At 44.6% G+C, this 22,634-nt stretch overlaps 1 protein-coding gene across 1 annotated transcript; it reads right to left on the minus strand.

Annotated features, from left to right (window-relative positions):
• Nucleotides 1–37: 37 nt before the first annotated feature.
• LOC310771661 (uncharacterized protein) lies at nt 38–21,447 on the minus strand (the record flags this gene model as incomplete). The annotated part of the gene is made up of 6 exons (XM_083664220.1): nt 38–104; nt 3,372–3,514; nt 3,717–3,872; nt 16,472–16,515; nt 16,673–16,875; nt 21,245–21,447. Coding segments are annotated over 5 exons (710 nt in total), but the record flags the coding sequence as incomplete, so codon positions are not given.
• Between the last annotated feature and the right edge of the window lie 1,187 nt (nt 21,448–22,634).

Consider the following 22,634-nt stretch of genomic DNA (forward strand, 5'->3'; position numbering starts at 1 on the left):
CTGTGGGTCCAAATGCAAGACTGTGTTGCAGAAGGTCGACGAGAGCCAGCAACTGGTCTGGTGAGCAGGACAGCCTCAGCTGACCCAGCCACAGCACAGCCTTACTGCAGCCACCAGGGGGAGACAGCAGGTCACACAGTAAGTAAAGGGGACAGAAGTACCACAGGAATGAGTCCGGACCTGGATGTTAACACTTCCGCCTCTTATGTGTAAAAGTCAATGGGATTTATGTGTGAGGATTTTGGTTGAATGCTTGAAATAAGGTCTGTGGTTAACAAAAGTTTATGACTTTTATGATTTTCAGTACAGAAGCGTAGGCTACAGTGTAAATGAAGCTACAGTGTAAATGAAGCATACAGTGTAAATGCGTTTTTTTATGAGATTTTCAGAAAATGCTTCAACAGTCATAAAAGCGGTCCTCATATATCTACACACACACACACACATACAGTACATATAGTGTGTGTGTGTATATATATATATATATATATATATATATATACACACACACATACAGTATATACATATATACACACTATATATAGATCTTTTTGTGAATGTACAGCCCATTTTTAAACCAGCAGTATTTATATATAATACTAGTATAATAATATTATACTAGTAAATAGATAATAATATTATAGTATAATAATATACAATATAATAGTATAATAATAATAGATATATATACACATACACTAGGGTATTCACGACTACTGAATTTTAGTAGTCATCGACTACTTCCAAATAATAGTTGACTAGTCGATTAATACCGCTGAAGATATATTTTTTTCACACAATAGAAATGATCAATTCTCATCAAAAGGGTCTCAAAAACAGCCAGTAAAGGGTTAACTTAATGTAGGCGGGACCAATGTGGAGATATGTGAAATAGCAGAGTCCTGATTGGCTCTGAGAGGCTGTTTACAAATGAGCCATTACACCCCAGCAGCTTGTCTGAGTTGGAGATAGCGACTGTTTGACTTCAGTAACAACATAGACGAGTCTTTCTGTCTATTCACCTTATTCACCACACCCACTTTTTCTCTCTTCCGCGTTCAACGCAAACGTATTTGTTCTTCCGGTTCAGCGCTAGTTGCCTACTGTGGCTAATATTAGCCGCTAGTTAGTTATGTTATATGGCAGTAAAATGCCACTGAATGACCAAATTGATATAACTTTTAACCATTTCGAGTAACACTGTTTCCATACGGATCACCAGCGTTAGTTTGTTTTTTATAAACGTGGCTATATTCATAACGTTTCTATCTCGGATGCGTTATTTTGAATCCCACATAGGTTACGCCTGGCGCAACCTAGGTGGGTTTCAGGACAAAACAGTCTCGACTCCACTAACGTCATCTTTAGAGCACAATATTCCTGGAATGCAAGTTTAACTAAACAGTTACATGTCCTCTGCATTCTACATAAAATTAAGATATTACGGGTTGTTTTATTTTGTATGTTACATACTTATTGGCCAAGATATGTTAGTTTATGGGGGAGTAATTCTGCCAGTTTAGGAGGAGAGTGTGGGCGGCCATCTTGCCTGCGAGGTTTTTGGCAAGTCTAAAACGGAAATACTATTACGAAATGACGTAATGCGGAAGCGTCCATGTGTGGGCAAAGAATAAGGTGAATAAGTACCTTCAATTCTGTTGATTTAACATGGCGTCATGTGGAAAATGAGTGTTCAAACAAATCTATGTTCAATTTATGTATTTATTCTTCACCACAGATGAACGATTAGTTGATTATGATGCATAGTGTCGACTAGTGTTTTTTTGTTGACTGTGAAAGCCCTAATATACACGTATAAACACTAGGGCTGTGAATCTTCACTAGCCTCACGATTCGATTACGATTCAGAGGGCTACGATTCGATTCGATTCGATTATCGATGCATCTCGATACATCTTAAATCAATGCATCACTTTTTTCCCCCAATATTCCCCAATGATTTATTTTTTCTCACTTTCTTTTTTCTCACTGCGTGACTACTTTTAAAATAAAAGTGCATTTGGAATTGCATTGTATTATGATCCATAATTAAAATAAACAACTGCATGTACTTCCATTATATTTTATTTGATTATTAACACATTGACTGCCAGCCGTTTTTTTTTTGCTGTAGGTAGCTTCTGCCAGGCCGTTTTTTGAGGATTCTGGCTCATTTTACAAGAGCCGAGGATTCTTTTCTGCTTGGAGTTTGTGAACACGAAGTTCACAAAAGTACTAATAGAATGTGTGCTTTCTCTGTCTAAAAGAGTTAGTTTGTAGAGTTAGTAGTTATGTAGATATTAGCCGTTGAGTACAGCATGGTTTCAGCTGTCTGAGAGTGAAAGCTGAGATAATCGCAGTTTTGTGAAATTCAATCAAACAGGCAGAACAGTCACTTTAACCATTTATTTTTGGCATCAGTGAGAGATCAGACATCCAAACAATATAGTTCCGAACGCCCTCTCCTTCAACTCCTCCCTCCGTGGGCGTGTCTAGTGGCTTTCAGCCTGCGTTTGTCACAAGCGAGTGCTCTGCTGCTGCTGCTGCGAGTTTGAGCAGCCTCCCTCCCTGGCAGCGAGTTTGAGCAGCCTCCCTCCCTGGCAGCGAGTTTGAGCAGCCTCCCTCCCTGGCAGCGAGTGTGGATAGGGCTCACTCGTCTCTTGGGTTTGAGAGCCCCGATGAAGCCCCGTGCGACTCTAGGCTTTATGCTGCCCACCCAGTCCATTTCTGGAACCCCCCACCGCAGCAGCGCGAAAGCGTCCCCGCCTACAGTATGAGAATGAGGCTCGTTCGTTTCTGGGTTTTCGGAATGCGTGCGATTCTGGCCTTTCTGCGGGCGTTTCAAAGTGTGTTTCACCCATAATATATTATGCAAATTTGCAATCCCCCGTGTGCTGCTGCTGGCGCGGCCCGAGAGCGGCGAGTCTGGTGACTGATGACTGTAAAATCGGCAAGCCATTTCCTTGAGAATGGAGGAAGCAGCCGCGGGAGGCGGCTGCTTTTGGTTGACTTTCTCTCTGTCGGGAGGGCACCGTCGCCACCTAGCTGGTCGGTAAAATAGATTATACACATTCTCTTCCTCCAATTCTGGGATAGGAGACGTAAAAGGGGTTGATCGATGTCCCACCGTCAAAAAAAAAAAATGTTTATGTAAGCCGAGATATCTCGTCCTTGGCACTCAACGGTTGGATCATGTAAGCCGAGATATCTCGTCCTTGGCACTCAACGTGTTAAAAAAAATAATAATAATAATAATAATCGATTCTTGACATTTGTGAATCGATGCAGAATCGTGCACGTCCGCATCGACGATGCATCTTATAATCGATTATTTTTGACACCCCTAATAAACACACACACACACGTCTCACCTGAACTCCACAGCATTGAAAAAACGCATCTCTGTTGTTTTAGCTCCACACACGATGTATCCCATCGCCACAAAAGTGCTGGAGTCCAGCTGTGAAGGTTTCTGCTTGGTGGCGTTTAACAAGCGGCTGAACAGCACAGCCAGCTAGGATGAAAGCCATGGAGAGAATGAGTGAGCGTAAAATAGCCTCAAACAGGATTGTAGGTGGATGTATTAGCAACGTACTTGTACCTTCACCCTGTATTGTATAGCATGCCAGTGCTACTTGTACAATTTGTTTCAGAAAGCGAGTGAACACACAACACAGTGGATGTAATATGTCTCCGGCTATGACCGAAGCTGATACCTGTCTGTCTGTCCAGGTGTTGACTGATCCCATGGCGTAGATACTCCTCAGCTCGGACAGACGGAGGGTGCCCAGCTCTGCTTCTGACATCTCCACCGCTAGTCCACCCAGCTGAGCGACCAGGGACGGAGACATGGAGCGGATGTGGCCATGCACCTTCATGCGCGTGTTCACGCATACACACACGCATGCATGCACACACACACACACACACACACAAAATCCCAGAGAGACCCCAGTTAAAACATGGCAGACATTTTAGCAACATTTCACATCCATAAAACCATATTCACCAACTTAAAGTCTTTATTTATTGTTTTTGAAAAGCGTAGCAAACAATATACTAAAACAATATATTCTTCCAACAATAAGAAATCTATTAAATCACCTTTGTACATTTGTACTACATGTTTTGCAATTAAAAAAAGACAACCCTAACAACTGGATTTAGGAGGGGTTTCAAATGTAAACAGGAAGTATGGAAATGTCCCATAGGGAAGAAGCCTGGAATGAAATGCATGTGTGATGTGACGTGATGTGATGTTCTCACTGTGGTAGTTCCTGCATGATGGATGGCTGGAAGAGAGTCTCACCTCTTTGACTTTCTTGAGCAGCTGTTGGCGTTGGTAGGGTGTAAGGAACGGGTCGTGGCCCATCAAGGAACGGGTCGTGGCCCCCCCCCCCCCCTCCCCCCCCTCCGGCTCTGGCTGATGGCCCTCCAGGCTTATCACCTTCCCCTCCCCCTCATCCCCCAGGCTATAGACAAGTTTCCCAGCGCTGGCCTAGGGCGGCGCCATAGCAGCCTTATATGTCCCCGGCTTCCGGTTAAGTCCACATAGCGTCCACAGCAGCCTGATGTTGCCAATAAGCTACGACTTAAATAGAGACTTATTACATCATATGTTTTCCGCCCCCTGTATGTTGAGTGTTGGTGAAAAAGAAAAATATAGCAGACGCTTTCTTTACTGTAGAGCGCCGTTTAAAAGCTGCACAACAAGCAGCATCAGTCCCGCCGGCCAGCGCTGGACCCGCTGTGAGGAAACACACAGGAGGAAACCGAAATGTCAAAACAGACATCCCTTGCTAGGCCAGTCCTTTTTTTTTAATCGAGATCATGCAACAAGTAGCCTACTTCAGCCGAGGCCAGCAAGACGGCAGGAAAGAAACAGAAGCGTGCCTGCCGCCGTCAAAAGCAAAAGAGACCCGACGTAGGCTGTCAATTTAGCGGAGGTAAAAAGCCTTTTTACCTACTCGGGCGAATCAATCAATCAATCAATGGCTCGCGCTTGTTGCCCGACGCTCGTATGATGAGGAGATGAATCAAAATGCTTACCACCAATAAAGCCACATGCGAGCCGAGAACGAGTGCAGGAGAGCTGACGCAGGTGCCAGGTGTGGAGTGGGAGAGATTAAGGTGCGTAGCCTATTGCTGGAGATTCAAGTTGTGCGCTGTCTGCACTCTGCACTGACACTGTCGCACTTATTACTTTTAGCTGCGTTGTTTTTTCATCAAGGCAATGTCCAGAAGATATGGGTTCATGAATGTCTGCAAATGCAGATAGATAGGCTACAGTAGGAGTGTGCATGCATGTTGTCTGTTTCAATAACGAAAGCGTCCTTACCGAGAACGACGTGCCGACCAATTAAATATTCTTGCTGCGAAATCGGCCTCTTAATGACAACACTGGAATAATAGCCGTAATATTCATTCACAACGGGGGTAATTTGATGAAATACATAGCGTTACAACATACCCGACTTACTTTGTTGCTGTGGAGATATTGGTACGCTTCGGAGCTTTTGAGATTGTTCATCGCGTTGCCATCCACCGCCATTGATTCCTCAAAATACGCTATAATCCTGCCTGTAGTTACGTTCGGCCATTTACACATATTATCTTCCCATGTGTCCAGTGTCAACGGGTGTGGGATAGACACTCTTTCATTAGATAGGAGACTCGCAGAATGATCCCAAGTTTGCATTTTTTCGGCGGTCGCTATGGCTACTACGGTAGTACGTTACGCTTCTCCGTATTCACAAACACCGGAACCGACAGACCGATCGCGGCCGAGTCCGGAAGCAAACCGGAAGTGCCCAGGAAACTTGTCTATACCCCGTCACCCAGAGACGAGGCTACACCGCCCCTCCCCCCCCCAAAGGGCTTCAGAGCTGATGATGCCCCCCCCCCCCCACCCACGCTGACCATCACAGCGGACCAGGTGAGGAATCAGCTTATGAGGCTACACACTAGGAAAGCAGCTGGCCCGGATGGCGTCAGCCCCATGCTGCTCAAAGCCTGTGCCCCCCAGCTTTGTGATGTGCTACAGCTGATCTTCAACAAGAGCCCGAGTCTCCAAAGGGTCCCCGTGATGTGGAAAATGTCCTGTATCGTCCCTATACCTAAAAAGCCAAGACCCTGGAGAAACTCGTCCTGGAGCAGCTCAGGCCTATGGTCAAACCATCCCTAGACCCCCTCCATTTCGCCTACCAGCCCCGACTGGGAGTGGGGGACGCTGTCATCTACCTGACCAACCGCGCCTACGCCCACCTTGACAACCCGGCCAGCACTGTGAGAGTCATGTTCTTCGACTTCTCCAGTGCTTTCAACACCATCAGGCCGGCTCTACTGGGTGAGAAGCTGACGGCGATGCGGGTGGATGCCCCCCTGGTGGTCTGGATTGTGGACTACCTGTCTGGCAGACCACAGTATGTGCGCCTGCAGAACTGTGTGTCAGACAGAGTGGTCAGCAATACAGGAGCACCACAGGGGACGGCCTTCTCTCCCTTCTTCTTCACCATCTACACCACGGACTTCACCTACCAGACAGAGTCTTGCCACCTTCAGAAGTTCTCTCACGACTCTGCGATAGTGGGATGTATCAAAGATGGCGACGACGATGAGTATCGGGATGTGGTGGCCAACTTTGTCACATGGTGTGAGCAGAACCACCTGCAGCTCAATGTGTCAAAGACAAAGGAGCTGGTGGTGGACCTGAGGAGGGTCAAGGCTCCGGTGACCCCTGTTTCAATCGACGGGGTCAGTGTTGACATAGTGGAGGATTACAAGTACCTTGGAGTGTACATTGACAATAAACTAGACTGGGCTAAGAACTCTGATGCACTCTACAAGAAGGGGCAAAGCCGTCTCTACTTTCTGAGATGGCTGAGGTCCTTCAACGTCTGCCGGACCATGCTGAGGATGTTCTGAGTCGGTAGTGGCTAGTGCCTTCCTGTATGCTATTGTGTGCTGGGGCAGCAGGCTGAAGGCAGCGGATTAGTGTTAATTTCGTCGACGAAAAATGTTAGTCGACTACCTTTTTCCCCAAGACTAAGACGAGACTAAAATGTTCAGACTTTTAGTTTCATTGACTAAGACAAGACTAAAATACTCAAACTTTTAGTCGACTAAAACTTGACTAAACAAAAAGACGATGAGGTTGAATAAATATGATAAAAACTAACAAGGACATTTGACACAGGACTAAGACTACGACTAAATTTAAAAATAGACAACAAAATTAACACTAATTATAGACTGTTTCCCCCCCTCAATGCAGCAGTTCAGTTTCCTGTGTTGCAGCATCATAGATCTAGCTGACATTTAGCTGTCTGAAAAACATTTGCAGTAGTTACAACAGAATCCACCCAGTCTTAGCTAAGGGTCTTATCTATATGTGTATGAGGCATTGTGTTCCCAAAATGTACAGCTACTTGCTTGTCTACATTATATCCAGAGAGGTCTGAGTGCTTTCCACACAGCACAGCCAGCCTCCCTCCATTCTCCCCTCAGCTGCGGGCTGAGCAGGGACTGTAAATATGCCGACACTGGCCCGGGTGGGCAGGGTCAGCATTAATTTCCCTGGGAAAGAGTTGCCAACACTGCTTCGAAATACCATTACTAGTGAAGCGCATCAGCAGATTCAACAGTTTTCATTGACTAAAACTAGACTAAAATGTGAACAGTTTTTGTTGACTAAGACTAGACTAATATACTTATGGTTTTATTTGACTAAGCTGAGACTAAAATGCTCAAACTTTTAGTCGACTAAAACTTGACTAAATAAAAACAGGATGAGGTTGACTAAATATGACAAAGACTAACAAGGACATTTAACACGGGACTAAGACTAAGACTAAATAAAAAAATAGCCGACAAAATTAACACTACAGCGGATGCCAACAGACTCAACAAACTGATCCGTAAGGCCAGGGACATTGTGGGGCTGGATCTGGGCTCTCTGACTGCGCGCACACACCTACACACACACACACACACACACACACACACGCACGCACACACCTAAACACACCCACACACACCCACACACACACACACACACACACACACACGGTTGAATGCTCTCATTTAGGACACTTCATGCCCAAAAGAACATGTGGGACCAAGTAAAAGTTAGCTTTCCTGCTCAGGACTAGACAGGAAGTGGTGCGATTTTGCTGCGTCAAGTTACCTACTGTATGAGTTAACCAGGGTGAGACAGGAAGTAGAGCGATTTTGCCTTCAGAGTAAAAGCTTAGATTGTGAAACTTTTTTCAGATTTCCCCTCCATTTGTACTTGGCCAATTTCCCCCTGCTCTGCTGCCCAGGGTCACTGCTCCACCCTCTGCCAATCTGGGGAGAGCTGTAGACTAGCACCATGCTTCCTCCAAGACATGCCAGCCGCTTCAGGACACATACCCTTAATCTGGCTTCCCACCCGCAGACCCATTGCCCGACACCCGACTAATCCGGGGGCGCGAACCTGCGACCCTCGTGTTGGTAGGCAGGGAATCTACCGCTACACTACCTGGACGGCCTAGATTGTGAAACTTTTGAGAAAAGTTGGAAAATAAAGCTGGGCTGTGCAGAGCAACAGAAATTGTTTGAGAGGTATAAAAGTATAATGTAATAATATAAACGCACCACACATTGTCCAGTCTTCAGAAAGTAATACAATTATTTATCTATTATGTATTAATTTAATTTAATTAATTAATTATTAATTAATACACAGGACAAGATGTTACTATCCCTTGTGCCAAAATCCGAGGAAAAACACATTTAGAAGCCCAATCCAGAATAAAACAAGCTAACAGGCTAACAAACTAATAAACAAGACACAAATCACCAGTTACCTACCCTAGCCAACAGCAGTATGAAGCATGTCATTGGGGTTTTCAAGTGGGCACCTTCCTTCACCGACGTTTCGTTAAGTTAGGCCCACGACACCTCAAGAAGGCTTAACGGTGTAATCCAGCGTCCTGGAAACACCCCCCTCCATGCTACCACCGCACAACTGCATATTACCTCACTATCTAAGCCTAGCTATCCAGGTCGGTTCGGTATGACATTCCTGACTACACCACCACTGTCAATGATTCAGCCCTGTTGATGCGGACCGTTAATCATGACCAACAACAAACAATCCCTAACTACACCACCACTGTCAATGATTCAGCCCTGTTGATGCGGACTGTTAATCATGACCAACAAACAATCCCTAACTACACCACCACCGTCAATGATTCAGCCCTGTTGATGCGGACCGTTAATCATGACCAACAACAAACAATCCCTAACTACACCACCACTGTCAATGATTCAGCCCTGTTGATGCGGACCGTTAATCATGACCAACAACAAACAATCAATCTGACCTTAGCGAGCTCCCCAGCTAGCATGTTTCCTCCTTATCCACAGCCATTCACTTGCTCGTTCTGCTGCCTGAGACATGTTGCTAACCGCAAGTTTCAGGCTCCGTCCCCGAATGCCCAACTCAGTTAGTAAGGCAATAACGGACTTTGCCACAAAACCACGGCAGCCCACCTCTACAGGCCGCACTCGAGCCCTCCAACCTCGCTGCTCTGCCTCTGCTGCCATTTCAGCATACCTAGCTTTCTTGCGCTCATAAGCCTCCTCAACTCGATCTTCCCACGGGACTGTGAGTTCGATAAAATAAACTCTCTTCTCTACCTCAGACCACAGTAACAAGTCCGGACGTAGCCGGGTGCTAACTATATATGCTGGGATGACTAGCTGTTCATTCAAGTCAACCCTCATTTCCCAGGCTCCACCTACACTTAGCTGCCCTAACTTGTGCCTGACCTTAATTGGTCTAATCTTTTCTCCCTCACGTACAAATTTGATCTGTCTATTCTCTTTGCTAGCAACTAGAGAATTTACTTCTAGCCGCTTTTCCTCAACTGCAGCTGCCAAACATTTCAACACCTGGTTGTGACGCCAGGTGTATCGCCCCTGGGAGAGACTGACCTTACACCCTGACAGTATATGCCTCAATGTACATACACTAGAACACAACGGGCAGGCACCATCCTCGCCCAACCACTGATTTAAGTTCTGGGGAGATGGCAGCACATCATAAGTAGCCCCTAGAATAAATCTAATTCTGCTGGCCTCCATGCTCCACAACTCTCTCCACTTCAACTTTCTCTTCTCTACACTCTCCCAGTTCACCCACTGTCCTTGCTTTGCCTGCGACACTGCCTTAGTACATCTTACTGCCTCCTCTTGCCTATGTACTTCTTCAACTACCATCTTCCTCTTTTCTATTACTGATGCCTTGTTCCACACAGGTTTCCCTAAGCACAACCCTAAGCCTCCACGCCCATGCTGCACCTGACCTATGATATCCCTGTGTCTAAGAGCTGACTGTGCTTGCTGTACTGCCTCCTTTGGGTTCCACTTCCTCCCTGTTTTAACTGTGGGCGCTACACTCCTAACCACTGGATCCTTTGACTGAGTCAGAGTCATTTCCAGTCTAACCTTAGCACACTTGAACTCCTCTGTCAGGCTAGATAATGGCAATTCCAATATGCCTTTCCCATATAAGGCTACACTGCTTAGGCAGCGTGGGACTCCGAGCCATTTTCTAATGAATGAGTTAATCATCCTTTCTAGCTTTTCTACCTTTGAAAGGGGAACCTCATACACTGTCAGTGGCCACATCAACCGAGGCAACAATCCAAACTGCAAACACCACAACTTTAACTTTCCTGGGAGCCCTGACTTGTCTATACTTGAAATACCTTGAATCATTTCCTGCCTCACCTCCTCAAACTGTCCCTTATCACTGAGACTTGCATCATACCATCTTCCCAAACTCTTGACTGGTTTCTCTAACACTGTAGGCACCACCTCATCATTTATAACAAACTTCTTACCTACTACCCTCCCTTTAATGATTGAAATACTCCTGGACTTACTTGGCTTCACTTTCATTCTAGCCCACTGCAGATTACTATTTAACTTATCCAACAATCTGCTAGTACATGGAGCGGTTGACGTCATAGTCGTCATGTCATCCATGTATGCCCTAATTGGAGGGAGCCGCAGCCCTCCCTGCAGCCTTTCTCCACCCACTACCCATTTTGAAGCCCTAATAATGATCTCCATTGCCATGGTAAAAGCTAATGGGGAAATTGTACACCCTGCCATAATGCCTATCTCCAGCTGCTGCCAAGCTGTAGTGTACTCTGCTGTGGTAAAGCAGAGTTGAATATCTAAGAAGTAGGCTTTAACTAAGCTCTTTATACTACCTGGCACTCGAAAGAAATCAAAGGCCTCCCATAACAGACTATGCGGCACTGACCCGAAAGCATTAGCCAGGTCCAAGAATACTACATGCAGGTCTCTCTTCTCACGCCTAGCTGACTGGATTTGGTGCCAGATCATGCTGGTGTGCTCTAAGCACCCGGAGAAGCCGGGAATTCCAGCCTTTTGCACCGAAGTATCTATTAGCCTATTCTTTTCTAGATAACTAGACAGCCTCTGTGCCACAACACTAAAGAAAACCTTCCCTTCAACATTAAGTAGACTGATAGGTCTAAACTGACTTATCTCTAACGAGTCCCTTTCTTTAGGAATAAAGATTCCCCCTGCTCTACGCCACGCCTTAGGAATAACCTGCTTCTTCCAGACTACCTTCATCAGCTTCCATAGAAACTGCAACACATCTGGAGCACTCTTATACAGCCGGTAGGGGACTCCATTAGGACCCGGGGCTGAAGAGGCCCTTGCACGTCTCACTACTTCTTGAACTTCTTTCCACCTTGGTGGGCTATCATCACACTGGCTCTCTATATCACCAATAGGTGGAATATCAGCTGGGACTGTCATCTCTCTAAACCTATCCCTATCTTTGTGAACCTCCTCCAAATATTCCTCAAGCTTCTGCTTAGGTACCATAAGGCTACCATTCTTTTCCTTACTAAACAATGACTTCACAAATCTAAATGGATCCTTATAGAATGCTATTCTAGCTCTCTCTTTCTTTTTCCTATTTTTCCTAATGCTCTCTGCTCTTCTTAAAACTGCCAACCGATCCCTCACATCTGACTGCAAGCAATCAATGCCTTCCTTCTCAACCTCTGTAGCTTTCCTCCACTGCCTCTTAAGCTGTCTTCTCTCCTGGATAAGTCTATCTATCTCTTGTTGGCGCCTAGATTTAACTACCTCACCCTCTAGTTTCTTCCTTTTCTCAAAGACGCCAAACCTTTCCTTACCATAATCATAAATACAATCTCCCATTTTCTCCAACTTACTCTCAGCAGTTCCTTTAAGCTTCTCTAACATCCTAACCAAATCACTATTGATATCTTCCCACTTCCTACTTTCCGCTGCACCTGGCCACTTAACTCTAGGCTTCTGACCGCTAGACCACAGTAACAAGTCCGGACGTAGCCGGGTGCTAACTATATATGCTGGGATGACTAGCTGTTCATTCAAGTCAACCCTCATTTCCCAGGCTCCACCTACACTTAGCTGCCCTAACTTGTGCCTGACCTTAATTGGTCTAATCTTTTCTCCCTCACGTACAAATTTGATCTGTCTATTCTCTTTGCTAGCAACTAGAGAATTTACTTCTAGCCGCTTTTCCTCAACTGCAGCTGCCAAACATTTCAACACCTGGTTGTGACGCCAGGTGTATCGCCCCTGGGAGAGACTGACCTTACACCCTGACAGTATATGCCTCAATGTACATACACTAGAACACAACGGGCAGGCACCATCCTCGCCCAACCACTGATTTAAGTTCTGGGGAGATGGCAGCACATCATAAGTAGCCCCTAGAATAAATCTAATTCTGCTGGCCTCCATGCTCCACAACTCTCTCCACTTCAACTTTCTCTTCTCTACACTCTCCCAGTTCACCCACTGTCCTTGCTTTGCCTGCGACACTGCCTTAGTACATCTTACTGCCTCCTCTTGCCTATGTACTTCTTCAACTACCATCTTCCTCTTTTCTATTACTGATGCCTTGTTCCACACAGGTTTCCCTAAGCACAACCCTAAGCCTCCACGCCCATGCTGCACCTGACCTATGATATCCCTGTGTCTAAGAGCTGACTGTGCTTGCTGTACTGCCTCCTTTGGGTTCCACTTCCTCCCTGTTTTAACTGTGGGCGCTACACTCCTAACCACTGGATCCTTTGACTGAGTCAGAGTCATTTCCAGTCTAACCTTAGCACACTTGAACTCCTCTGTCAGGCTAGATAATGGCAATTCCAATATGCCTTTCCCATATAAGGCTACACTGCTTAGGCAGCGTGGGACTCCGAGCCATTTTCTAATGAATGAGTTAATCATCCTTTCTAGCTTTTCTACCTTTGAAAGGGGAACCTCATACACTGTCAGTGGCCACATCAACCGAGGCAACAATCCAAACTGCAAACACCACAACTTTAACTTTCCTGGGAGCCCTGACTTGTCTATACTTGAAATACCTTGAATCATTTCCTGCCTCACCTCCTCAAACTGTCCCTTATCACTGAGACTTGCATCATACCATCTTCCCAAACTCTTGACTGGTTTCTCTAACACTGTAGGCACCACCTCATCATTTATAACAAACTTCTTACCTACTACCCTCCCTTTAATGATTGAAATACTCCTGGACTTACTTGGCTTCACTTTCATTCTAGCCCACTGCAGATTACTATTTAACTTATCCAACAATCTGCTAGTACATGGAGCGGTTGACGTCATAGTCGTCATGTCATCCATGTATGCCCTAATTGGAGGGAGCCGCAGCCCTCCCTGCAGCCTTTCTCCACCCACTACCCATTTTGAAGCCCTAATAATGATCTCCATTGCCATGGTAAAAGCTAATGGGGAAATTGTACACCCTGCCATAATGCCTATCTCCAGCTGCTGCCAAGCTGTAGTGTACTCTGCTGTGGTAAAGCAGAGTTGAATATCTAAGAAGTAGGCTTTAACTAAGCTCTTTATACTACCTGGCACTCGAAAGAAATCAAAGGCCTCCCATAACAGACTATGCGGCACTGACCCGAAAGCATTAGCCAGGTCCAAGAATACTACATGCAGGTCTCTCTTCTCACGCCTAGCTGACTGGATTTGGTGCCAGATCATGCTGGTGTGCTCTAAGCACCCGGAGAAGCCGGGAATTCCAGCCTTTTGCACCGAAGTATCTATTAGCCTATTCTTTTCTAGATAACTAGACAGCCTCTGTGCCACAACACTAAAGAAAACCTTCCCTTCAACATTAAGTAGACTGATAGGTCTAAACTGACTTATCTCTAACGAGTCCCTTTCTTTAGGAATAAAGATTCCCCCTGCTCTACGCCACGCCTTAGGAATAACCTGCTTCTTCCAGACTACCTTCATCAGCTTCCATAGAAACTGCAACACATCTGGAGCACTCTTATACAGCCGGTAGGGGACTCCATTAGGACCCGGGGCTGAAGAGGCCCTTGCACGTCTCACTACTTCTTGAACTTCTTTCCACCTTGGTGGGCTATCATCACACTGGCTCTCTATATCACCAATAGGTGGAATATCAGCTGGGACTGTCATCTCTCTAAACCTATCCCTATCTTTGTGAACCTCCTCCAAATATTCCTCAAGCTTCTGCTTAGGTACCATAAGGCTACCATTCTTTTCCTTACTAAACAATGACTTCACAAATCTAAATGGATCCTTATAGAATGCTATTCTAGCTCTCTCTTTCTTTTTCCTATTTTTCCTAATGCTCTCTGCTCTTCTTAAAACTGCCAACCGATCCCTCACATCTGACTGCAAGCAATCAATGCCTTCCTTCTCAACCTCTGTAGCTTTCCTCCACTGCCTCTTAAGCTGTCTTCTCTCCTGGATAAGTCTATCTATCTCTTGTTGGCGCCTAGATTTAACTACCTCACCCTCTAGTTTCTTCCTTTTCTCAAAGACGCCAAACCTTTCCTTACCATAATCATAAATACAATCTCCCATTTTCTCCAACTTACTCTCAGCAGTTCCTTTAAGCTTCTCTAACATCCTAACCAAATCACTATTGATATCTTCCCACTTCCTACTTTCCGCTGCACCTGGCCACTTAACTCTAGGCTTCTGACCGCTAATCTTCTCCCTTTTTGGCTGGCTGGCCTCTCTGCTTTCCTCGGTGCTAGGACCTGCCTCAACATCAGGGGTGCTGATGTCCTGCGAGCTGTGGGTTACTTCCTGTCGCTGGACTTCACCCGACTGACTTGATAAACTTCTTAAGAAATAATTATCAATGCGGGGTCCCTGTGTTCCCTCTACCAAGCACCTCTTCCTGCCTTGATGGATTCTAAGGCCCCTCAAAGATGTTACCTTCTGCCAGCCACACAAGCAAACCTGACGCTTCTTTCCATCTACATCTGAACTAGTGGCTTCCACTGACATGTTTTCCCTACTCATAGTCAGGTCCGTTCCAGAGTCAATAACCGTGTCAACCATAGGTGAGTCATCTTCCGCCCCCGCTCTCGCAGACTCTAGGGGTGTTTTTTCATAATTCTGTTTCGTAGCAAGTTTGGGTGTAACCAATGGCCTATTGGCCTTGGCTACTGCCACAATGAGCAGCTAACCCATTGCAGCCCCGATGGGGTCTAATCCCTCCTGTCAGCTGTCTTTCCATGCTGTCACTAGGTCTTTCCCTAGTTGTCAGCTGCACTATTCACAACAGTCACTAGCCTAAGCTAGCTTTAGTATTAATTAATACACAGGACAAGATGTTACTATCCCTTGTGCCAAAATCCGAGGAAAAACACATTTAGAAGCCCAATCCAGAATAAAACAAGCTAACAGGCTAACAAACTAATAAACAAGACACAAATCACCAGTTACCTACCCTAGCCAACAGCAGTATGAAGCATGTCATTGGGGTTTTCAAGTGGGCACCTTCCTTCACCGACGTTTCGTTAAGTTAGGCCCACGACACCTCAAGAAGGCTTAACGGTGTAATCCAGCGTCCTGGAAACACCCCCCTCCATGCTACCACCGCACAACTGCATATTACCTCACTATCTAAGCCTAGCTATCCAGGTCGGTTCGGTATGACATTCCTGACTACACCACCACTGTCAATGATTCAGCCCTGTTGATGCGGACCGTTAATCATGACCAACAACAAACAATCCCTAACTACACCACCACTGTCAATGATTCAGCCCTGTTGATGCGGACTGTTAATCATGACCAACAAACAATCCCTAACTACACCACCACCGTCAATGATTCAGCCCTGTTGATGCGGACCGTTAATCATGACCAACAACAAACAATCCCTAACTACACCACCACTGTCAATGATTCAGCCCTGTTGATGCGGACCGTTAATCATGACCAACAACAAACAATCAATCAAATAAAATGTATTTATCAATGTCCTTTGTTGCTCTGTAAAGCACTTTGCACAAGCACTGACAATTGTTTAAAGGGCTTTAGAGATGAATTTGACATAGTTTTCAAAGCTATCTGGTTTTACCTTTGGAGAAAATGAGGAGTTGGAAGATCTCTCTCTGGAGCATTCTGGGGAAATGAAAACACCAGCATGTACACTTTAACTTTGAAATAACCACTAAATAAAGATTGTGAAATAAACTCCTAAGTGTATTACTAATAAATGCCACTGGATGAATTAGAGTACCAGTAGTCATGTGTCAATAGAAGTTTAGAAGACACCTACCCCCTGCACCCAGGGGTGCTGGAGGACCTGAGCAGCACTGAGACGCAGAGTGGGTGCTGGAGGAGCTGAGCAGCACTGAGACGCAGAGTGGCATCCCAGACCAGCAGCTTGGATATGAGGTCCTTGGCTCCCTCTGAGATGTGAGCCCAGTCCTTGTCTGGAAACTCATACTTGCCCTCCTGGATGCTCTCAAACAGGTGACTCTGAGGAGAGATAATATCACAGAAAATTAGTTAATATTGTTCATATATCACAGTTTCGTAGTGTTACAGTCATCCCCCTTTCGCATGTAGATATGATCAATATTTATGTCTTTGTTGTGGCTGTTCATCTTTTGATCTTATGGTGTCTTTTTGTCCATACGGGGCTTAAAATGGCGTCTGCCTCGGCCCTCGAGAGGTCAGTCTGGTACGCACAGCCACATCACCTGTGGACAGTTGATATTAGTGTCTGTCTCATTTTGCTTTGCTTTGTCACTTTTGTCCTGTCTCGTGTTTATGGGACCCCTTTGATCACGTGAGGACGGTCCTGGATCGCCTCACGCAGGATGCTTCTGGAGGCCACATCAGCTAAAGCCTCCAACCTATAGTAGCAGACTCCAAACTAATTCAACCCTACTCCTCCTACTACATTAAGAATTTGATCGATCAATCTATGTTAACCGATTAATCGACAATGTAGGCAAAATGTAACTTTCACTGCTCATACAGAGGAAGAAGAAAGCCAAGCTAGCAGACACAAAGTCCAGGGTGGAGAATTACACCCAAAAAGACAACAGTCATCATTGTAAACATTGTAATACAATGTTGAAATATCTCACGCCGACAATAGTCCATGGGCCAAGGCTGAAATTTTGACATATCGGTACCACCTGAGGTGACCGCACGATTTTGTTATTTTTGTCTTCCTACATGTCTCTAGTTTATATTTTGGTATGATAACCCTTCCGATTTGGTAGCTTAAGGATAGTTATCACTCTGTAAACAAACCTACCCCCAAAAAATGACAAAACCCTGATTTCATCATATCTCTGAACCACACATGATAACGCAGAAAATGTGATGTCTACCCCTATGTTTTCATGGTCAGGGATTACAATGACACTCTATACAACATCATAAACTGTTCACATGAATAGTTAATGGTGAATTCAGTGATGTTTTGGTGAATTCAGTGGTGTTTTGAGAAAGATACAATGCAATTAGTCCATGGGCCAATGGTGAAATCGGTACCACCTAAGGGGACCGCGCACTTTTTGTATTTTTGTCTTCCTACATGTCTCTAGTTTATATTTTGGTATGATAACCCTGCCAATCTGGTAGCTTATTGATAGTTATCACTCTGTAAAAAACCTTCTCCATATAAATGACAAAACCCTGATTTCTGTGTATTAGTCCAGATGATATGTGAAAATCATGTTCACTTTTTCATAAAAGCATGAAACTTGGTACGCATATAGTTTGGGGCCCCGTAAATCTTCAGAAATTGAGCCATCACAAAAATGCTTCGTGGTGGCCATTTTAATTCCGCCATAAGTGAATTATGTAGTTTGCATCATATCTCCTGAATCACACATGATAACACAGAAAAGGTGATGGCTACCATATAGAACATCATAAACTGTTAAAGTAACTAATCAATGGTGAATTTAATGACGTGAGAAGGAAATCACAGTTTCTGATAACTGATGCTATAACCTCAATTCCATGACCACTCTCTGGCTAACATTTTTTGATGAGTAATTTGGGTCAGGGTTACTTCTATGGGCCTTTTGTTAAAATAGCCCCCAGGCCCCTCCCAAACATCCTGCGACTTTCTGCCAGACGGCCAAATCCAAGATGGGGTTTACCATTTTTAGAGTAAGGACGGAGATTAACAATGGTGAATTATAGCTATTTTAATTGCAAATTCATGCCTACCAAACATGGTTTAGTATTGACAATTATTGTGTTTTGAGGGTAATTTCATAATTATGTTAGTCTCGCTGGCCAGCCTCCCCTCCCTACCGGGAGAGGATAGCATCAGTTATCAGATACTGTCATTTCCTTCTCACAACGTCATCAAATTCACAATTGATTAGTCACTTTAACACTTTATGATGTTCTATGGTATCATTGTAATCCTTGACCATGAAAACGTTGGGATAGACATCTCCTTTTCAGTGTTAGCATGTGTGGTTCAGGAGATATGATGCAAACTATGCTTATGGCAGAATTAAAATGGCCGCCACAAGGCATTTTTGTGATGGCTCAATTTCTGAAACTGTACAGGGCCCCAAACTATAAGCGTACCAAGTTTCATGCTTTTACGAAAAAGGGAACATCATTTTCACATATCATCTGGACTAATACACAGAAATCAGGGTTTTGTCATTTATATGGGGGTAGGTTTGTTTACAGAGTGATAACTATCCTTAAGCTACCAAATGGGCAGGGTTATCATACCAAAATATAAACTACAGACATGTAGGAAGACAAAAATAACAAAATCGTGCGGTCACCTCAGGTGGTACCGATTTTTGCCTTGGCCCATGGACTATCTAGGACCAAATAGAAATGGAACTGTGTCACATGATCTTGCATGCAAGGTCAGTGTTTGTTACATGTATGCTAAAGACACGTCTGCTGCAATATCCCACTGATCCCTTCCTCATGTTGGTGTTCATCACACAAGCCAAGGTCACTGTGGGTTTCCTTTCTTACACTAGCAGCTTCAAATATATCTTGGTATAAACAGTGAAGTCTAAATGTAACAGAGGTATTCGTCATTGCAAAATGGCACCATCTACTGCATACAGTAGATCTAACACCTATTTTCAGCATCCCAATGCTGCATCTGACCGTAATTGCCACGATGCAGTGGCATGGTGGTCTGCAACAGCATTGGGGTCAATTCAATCAATCAATCAATCAATTCCAATGAAACATTGGAAGTGAATTGGAATTTCAGGAAGTTTAGTGAAATTAATATTTTTTTTCTTGCCGGATATCTGAGATTATACTGAATATCATGCAATGTTAAAACATTTATCAAGTATTTAACAAGTATCAGCTAGTCAGATACACTAACTTAATTAGGTACAGTGTTCTTGAAGCGGGGCGCAGCGTCGAACGAGATCCGGCACCCAGAGCAGCAGCATCACCAGCTTTTTCTCTCTAAGTCCTGGGGGTCAACAACTAAACAAAAAAACGTAATTTAGCCACCTAAAACAACGCCCACCTAAACAAATCGATATCCGTGTACATGCACGCTCTATTTTGACAATTTTCAGCGCTTTACTTTTCCGCAAAACAGCAGTTTCATTCGGCACTGCTTTTTCTCCCAACCGTACAACTACCGTATTCCTCCGCTAAAAGCCTGCACAGAGCACAGAGCCGCGGTTTACAAAACAGGAAGGCTTAGAAGAGAGATAAAACACTGACTTACTTTAGAGACAACAAGTCACCTGGCCTCTCTGGTCTGGGACGTTTTCCACAATTTATCCTGGGAATGGTGAAAAAGGTCTGCAGCCAGGGCACCCAGGCATTTAGACAGGAGGCGCATCTCTCTGCCTGTTCACTTCACTCTCTGCAAAAGTTCCTCTTCTGTATTCTCTCTGGTTCATAATTGTATCCTCTTGTCACCAAGGTGAATGGCATATCATCCTCGCTATCAAAATCACTCATAAGACAAGCTAGGAAGATCATTGCTGACCCCTCTCATGTCTTGTATTCAGAATACGAACTGCTTCCATCTGGCAGGCGTTACAGAGTCCCAATCAAGAACAAAAAAAGACACCTCAACAGATACAAATACTCTTTCATCCCCATATCAGTCAGTCTCCTAAACTCAGGTCATAGGTAATGTATTGTTGATTGTACTGTAAATTATTGATGTTTGCACTTTGGTTGTGTGTTTGCACATGTCGGCACTGGTGTGCTATGCACTATTGTTTTTTGTTGTTGTTTTTGTTATGGCACTGTGTACCTATGTGGCAGCCTGTATGTCCAAGACAAATTTCCCTCGGGACAAATTAAAATAATCTTGAAATCTTGAAATAATCTTGAATCTTATTAGGCAAATCCTTCAACTAGGCAACACCACGAGACAGACTGAACAGGACTCCCTCGTATGATATGAGATGATCTTTGCGGTTGGTGTAAACTTAGAGGCCATCTGATGAAGCGCATCACCTCACACCTCCTGACAGACTGAGCTGAATCAGTTGTACACCGGGGCAGATAACCCGCAAAGAAGTTGTGTAAACGGGTGAATCATGGAAGTTGGAAACCCTCATTAGTGTTATGCTTGCCCCTGTCTTTACCCTGCCTTTTTGACACAAAATGGCCCCCGTGAAAAGGGTGTATTGGAGCAAACGAGTCAGAGAGATAACATTAGCGTCCCTTACTTAGCCTCTCAGCTGTAATAAACCTTTGCGAGTGACTGTGTATGTAGCCTGCCTGCATGTATGTGTTTACGTCACGGGTGACGGGTCGGGCTCTTATATTAACGCGGCTAACAGCTAACGGCTAACGATGTGACAACACAGTCTGTTGAGTGGGGAACAGAACAGACAAGATGGTGTCCCAGTACCTGGACAAAGACAGTGAAGAAGATGACGGTGATGATGGCGGTGAGGAACATGTCTCTCATGGGGAAATGGTCCTTGTCCAGCAGGTAGCACAGGGAGAAGGCGATGGCTCCTCGCAGGCCACCGTAGGCTATAATGAACTGGTCCTTGGTGGTCAGCTTGACGATGTGGAACTTGTTGATAACGTAGACCAGAGCAACCACACCTGGGAAGGACAATGTCATGAGAAACTGGGTTTGAGTGTGTGTGTAACAGATTTGGGTCAAATACTGTAATATTTGCTATTTTTTTTTGCCTATTTAGTTGCCAGAGTTGACCATTTAGGGCCATAGAATGGGGCTGTATCATAAAACTTACTGGCAGGTTTAGAGTAACGTTAGGGGCAGATACCGTCACGGTAGGGTGCTTCAAAATGCGAAATATTGGGAAGCGATTTGCAAATTTTGCATGACCCGTTTTCTCCATTCTTCCACCCATTTTGGTCACGGTCTATTGTAAAAATGAACGTTAACTAATGAAAATTATCATTTTGAAAAAGAGAAGATGACCATACACGTCACATAAACGTTTTAGCAGGTGCTGGAGTGTAGCAGAGATAAAGTAGCCTAAAGAGAAGGCTGCTGCCACCAATGCTCCTATATATTTATCTTACAGAGCATTGATAGGTCTTCATCAGGTGATGATCACCACTGACCAATTCATAATCTCAGTCAGTGACATCATAAACATTTGGTTTACCATGCCCAACATCATCTGCCATTCTGTCTCTGCTGCCCATTGACAGATACAGACTCAGAGGCAGACTGTTGCATATGTCAAGCTTAATTAACATGTTGGTTGTGATTGGCTGTGATCACCTGTGTTGCAGCTGACTAATAACTAATGTGGATCCATCATGGTATTCACAATCATAATTCATAATTTTATGAATCGGGGTAAATTACCGTGGTGCAGATTTTGCGTGCTGCTGTTCTGTCACTGCAGAGTTTTATGAATTAGCCCTAATAAAAGTCAAATGACTTTTCTCTCTGATTGTGTGTTTTAATAAGCTACTCTATGTGAGATGGCTCCGTAGGCACTGAAGTGACCACAAACCCACTGACCGCTACAACTTAAAAACGGTTTTCCATCACAAGCTCTCCCATCACATGATGTGTGTGGCAGTATCTTGTGATGAGCTCGTGACTCTTGGCAACAACCAATGAAGTCACAGACAGACAGTATATCATCAAAAAAATCACTACAAGAGTGACGGTAGCAGCACGCCAAAAATTGAGATGCAAGACTTCAGATTTCCACTTTCTTTTTTTATTGAGGGTCAACGCGTTTCGGCATATGTGCCTTCATCAGAGCATGCTCTGCTCTGATGAAGGCACATATGCCGAAACGCGT

Source organism: Poromitra crassiceps (assembly GCF_964638095.1).
Source record: "Poromitra crassiceps genome assembly, contig: HAP1_SCAFFOLD_963, whole genome shotgun sequence".
Lineage (NCBI taxonomy): Eukaryota > Metazoa > Chordata > Actinopteri > Beryciformes > Melamphaidae > Poromitra > Poromitra crassiceps.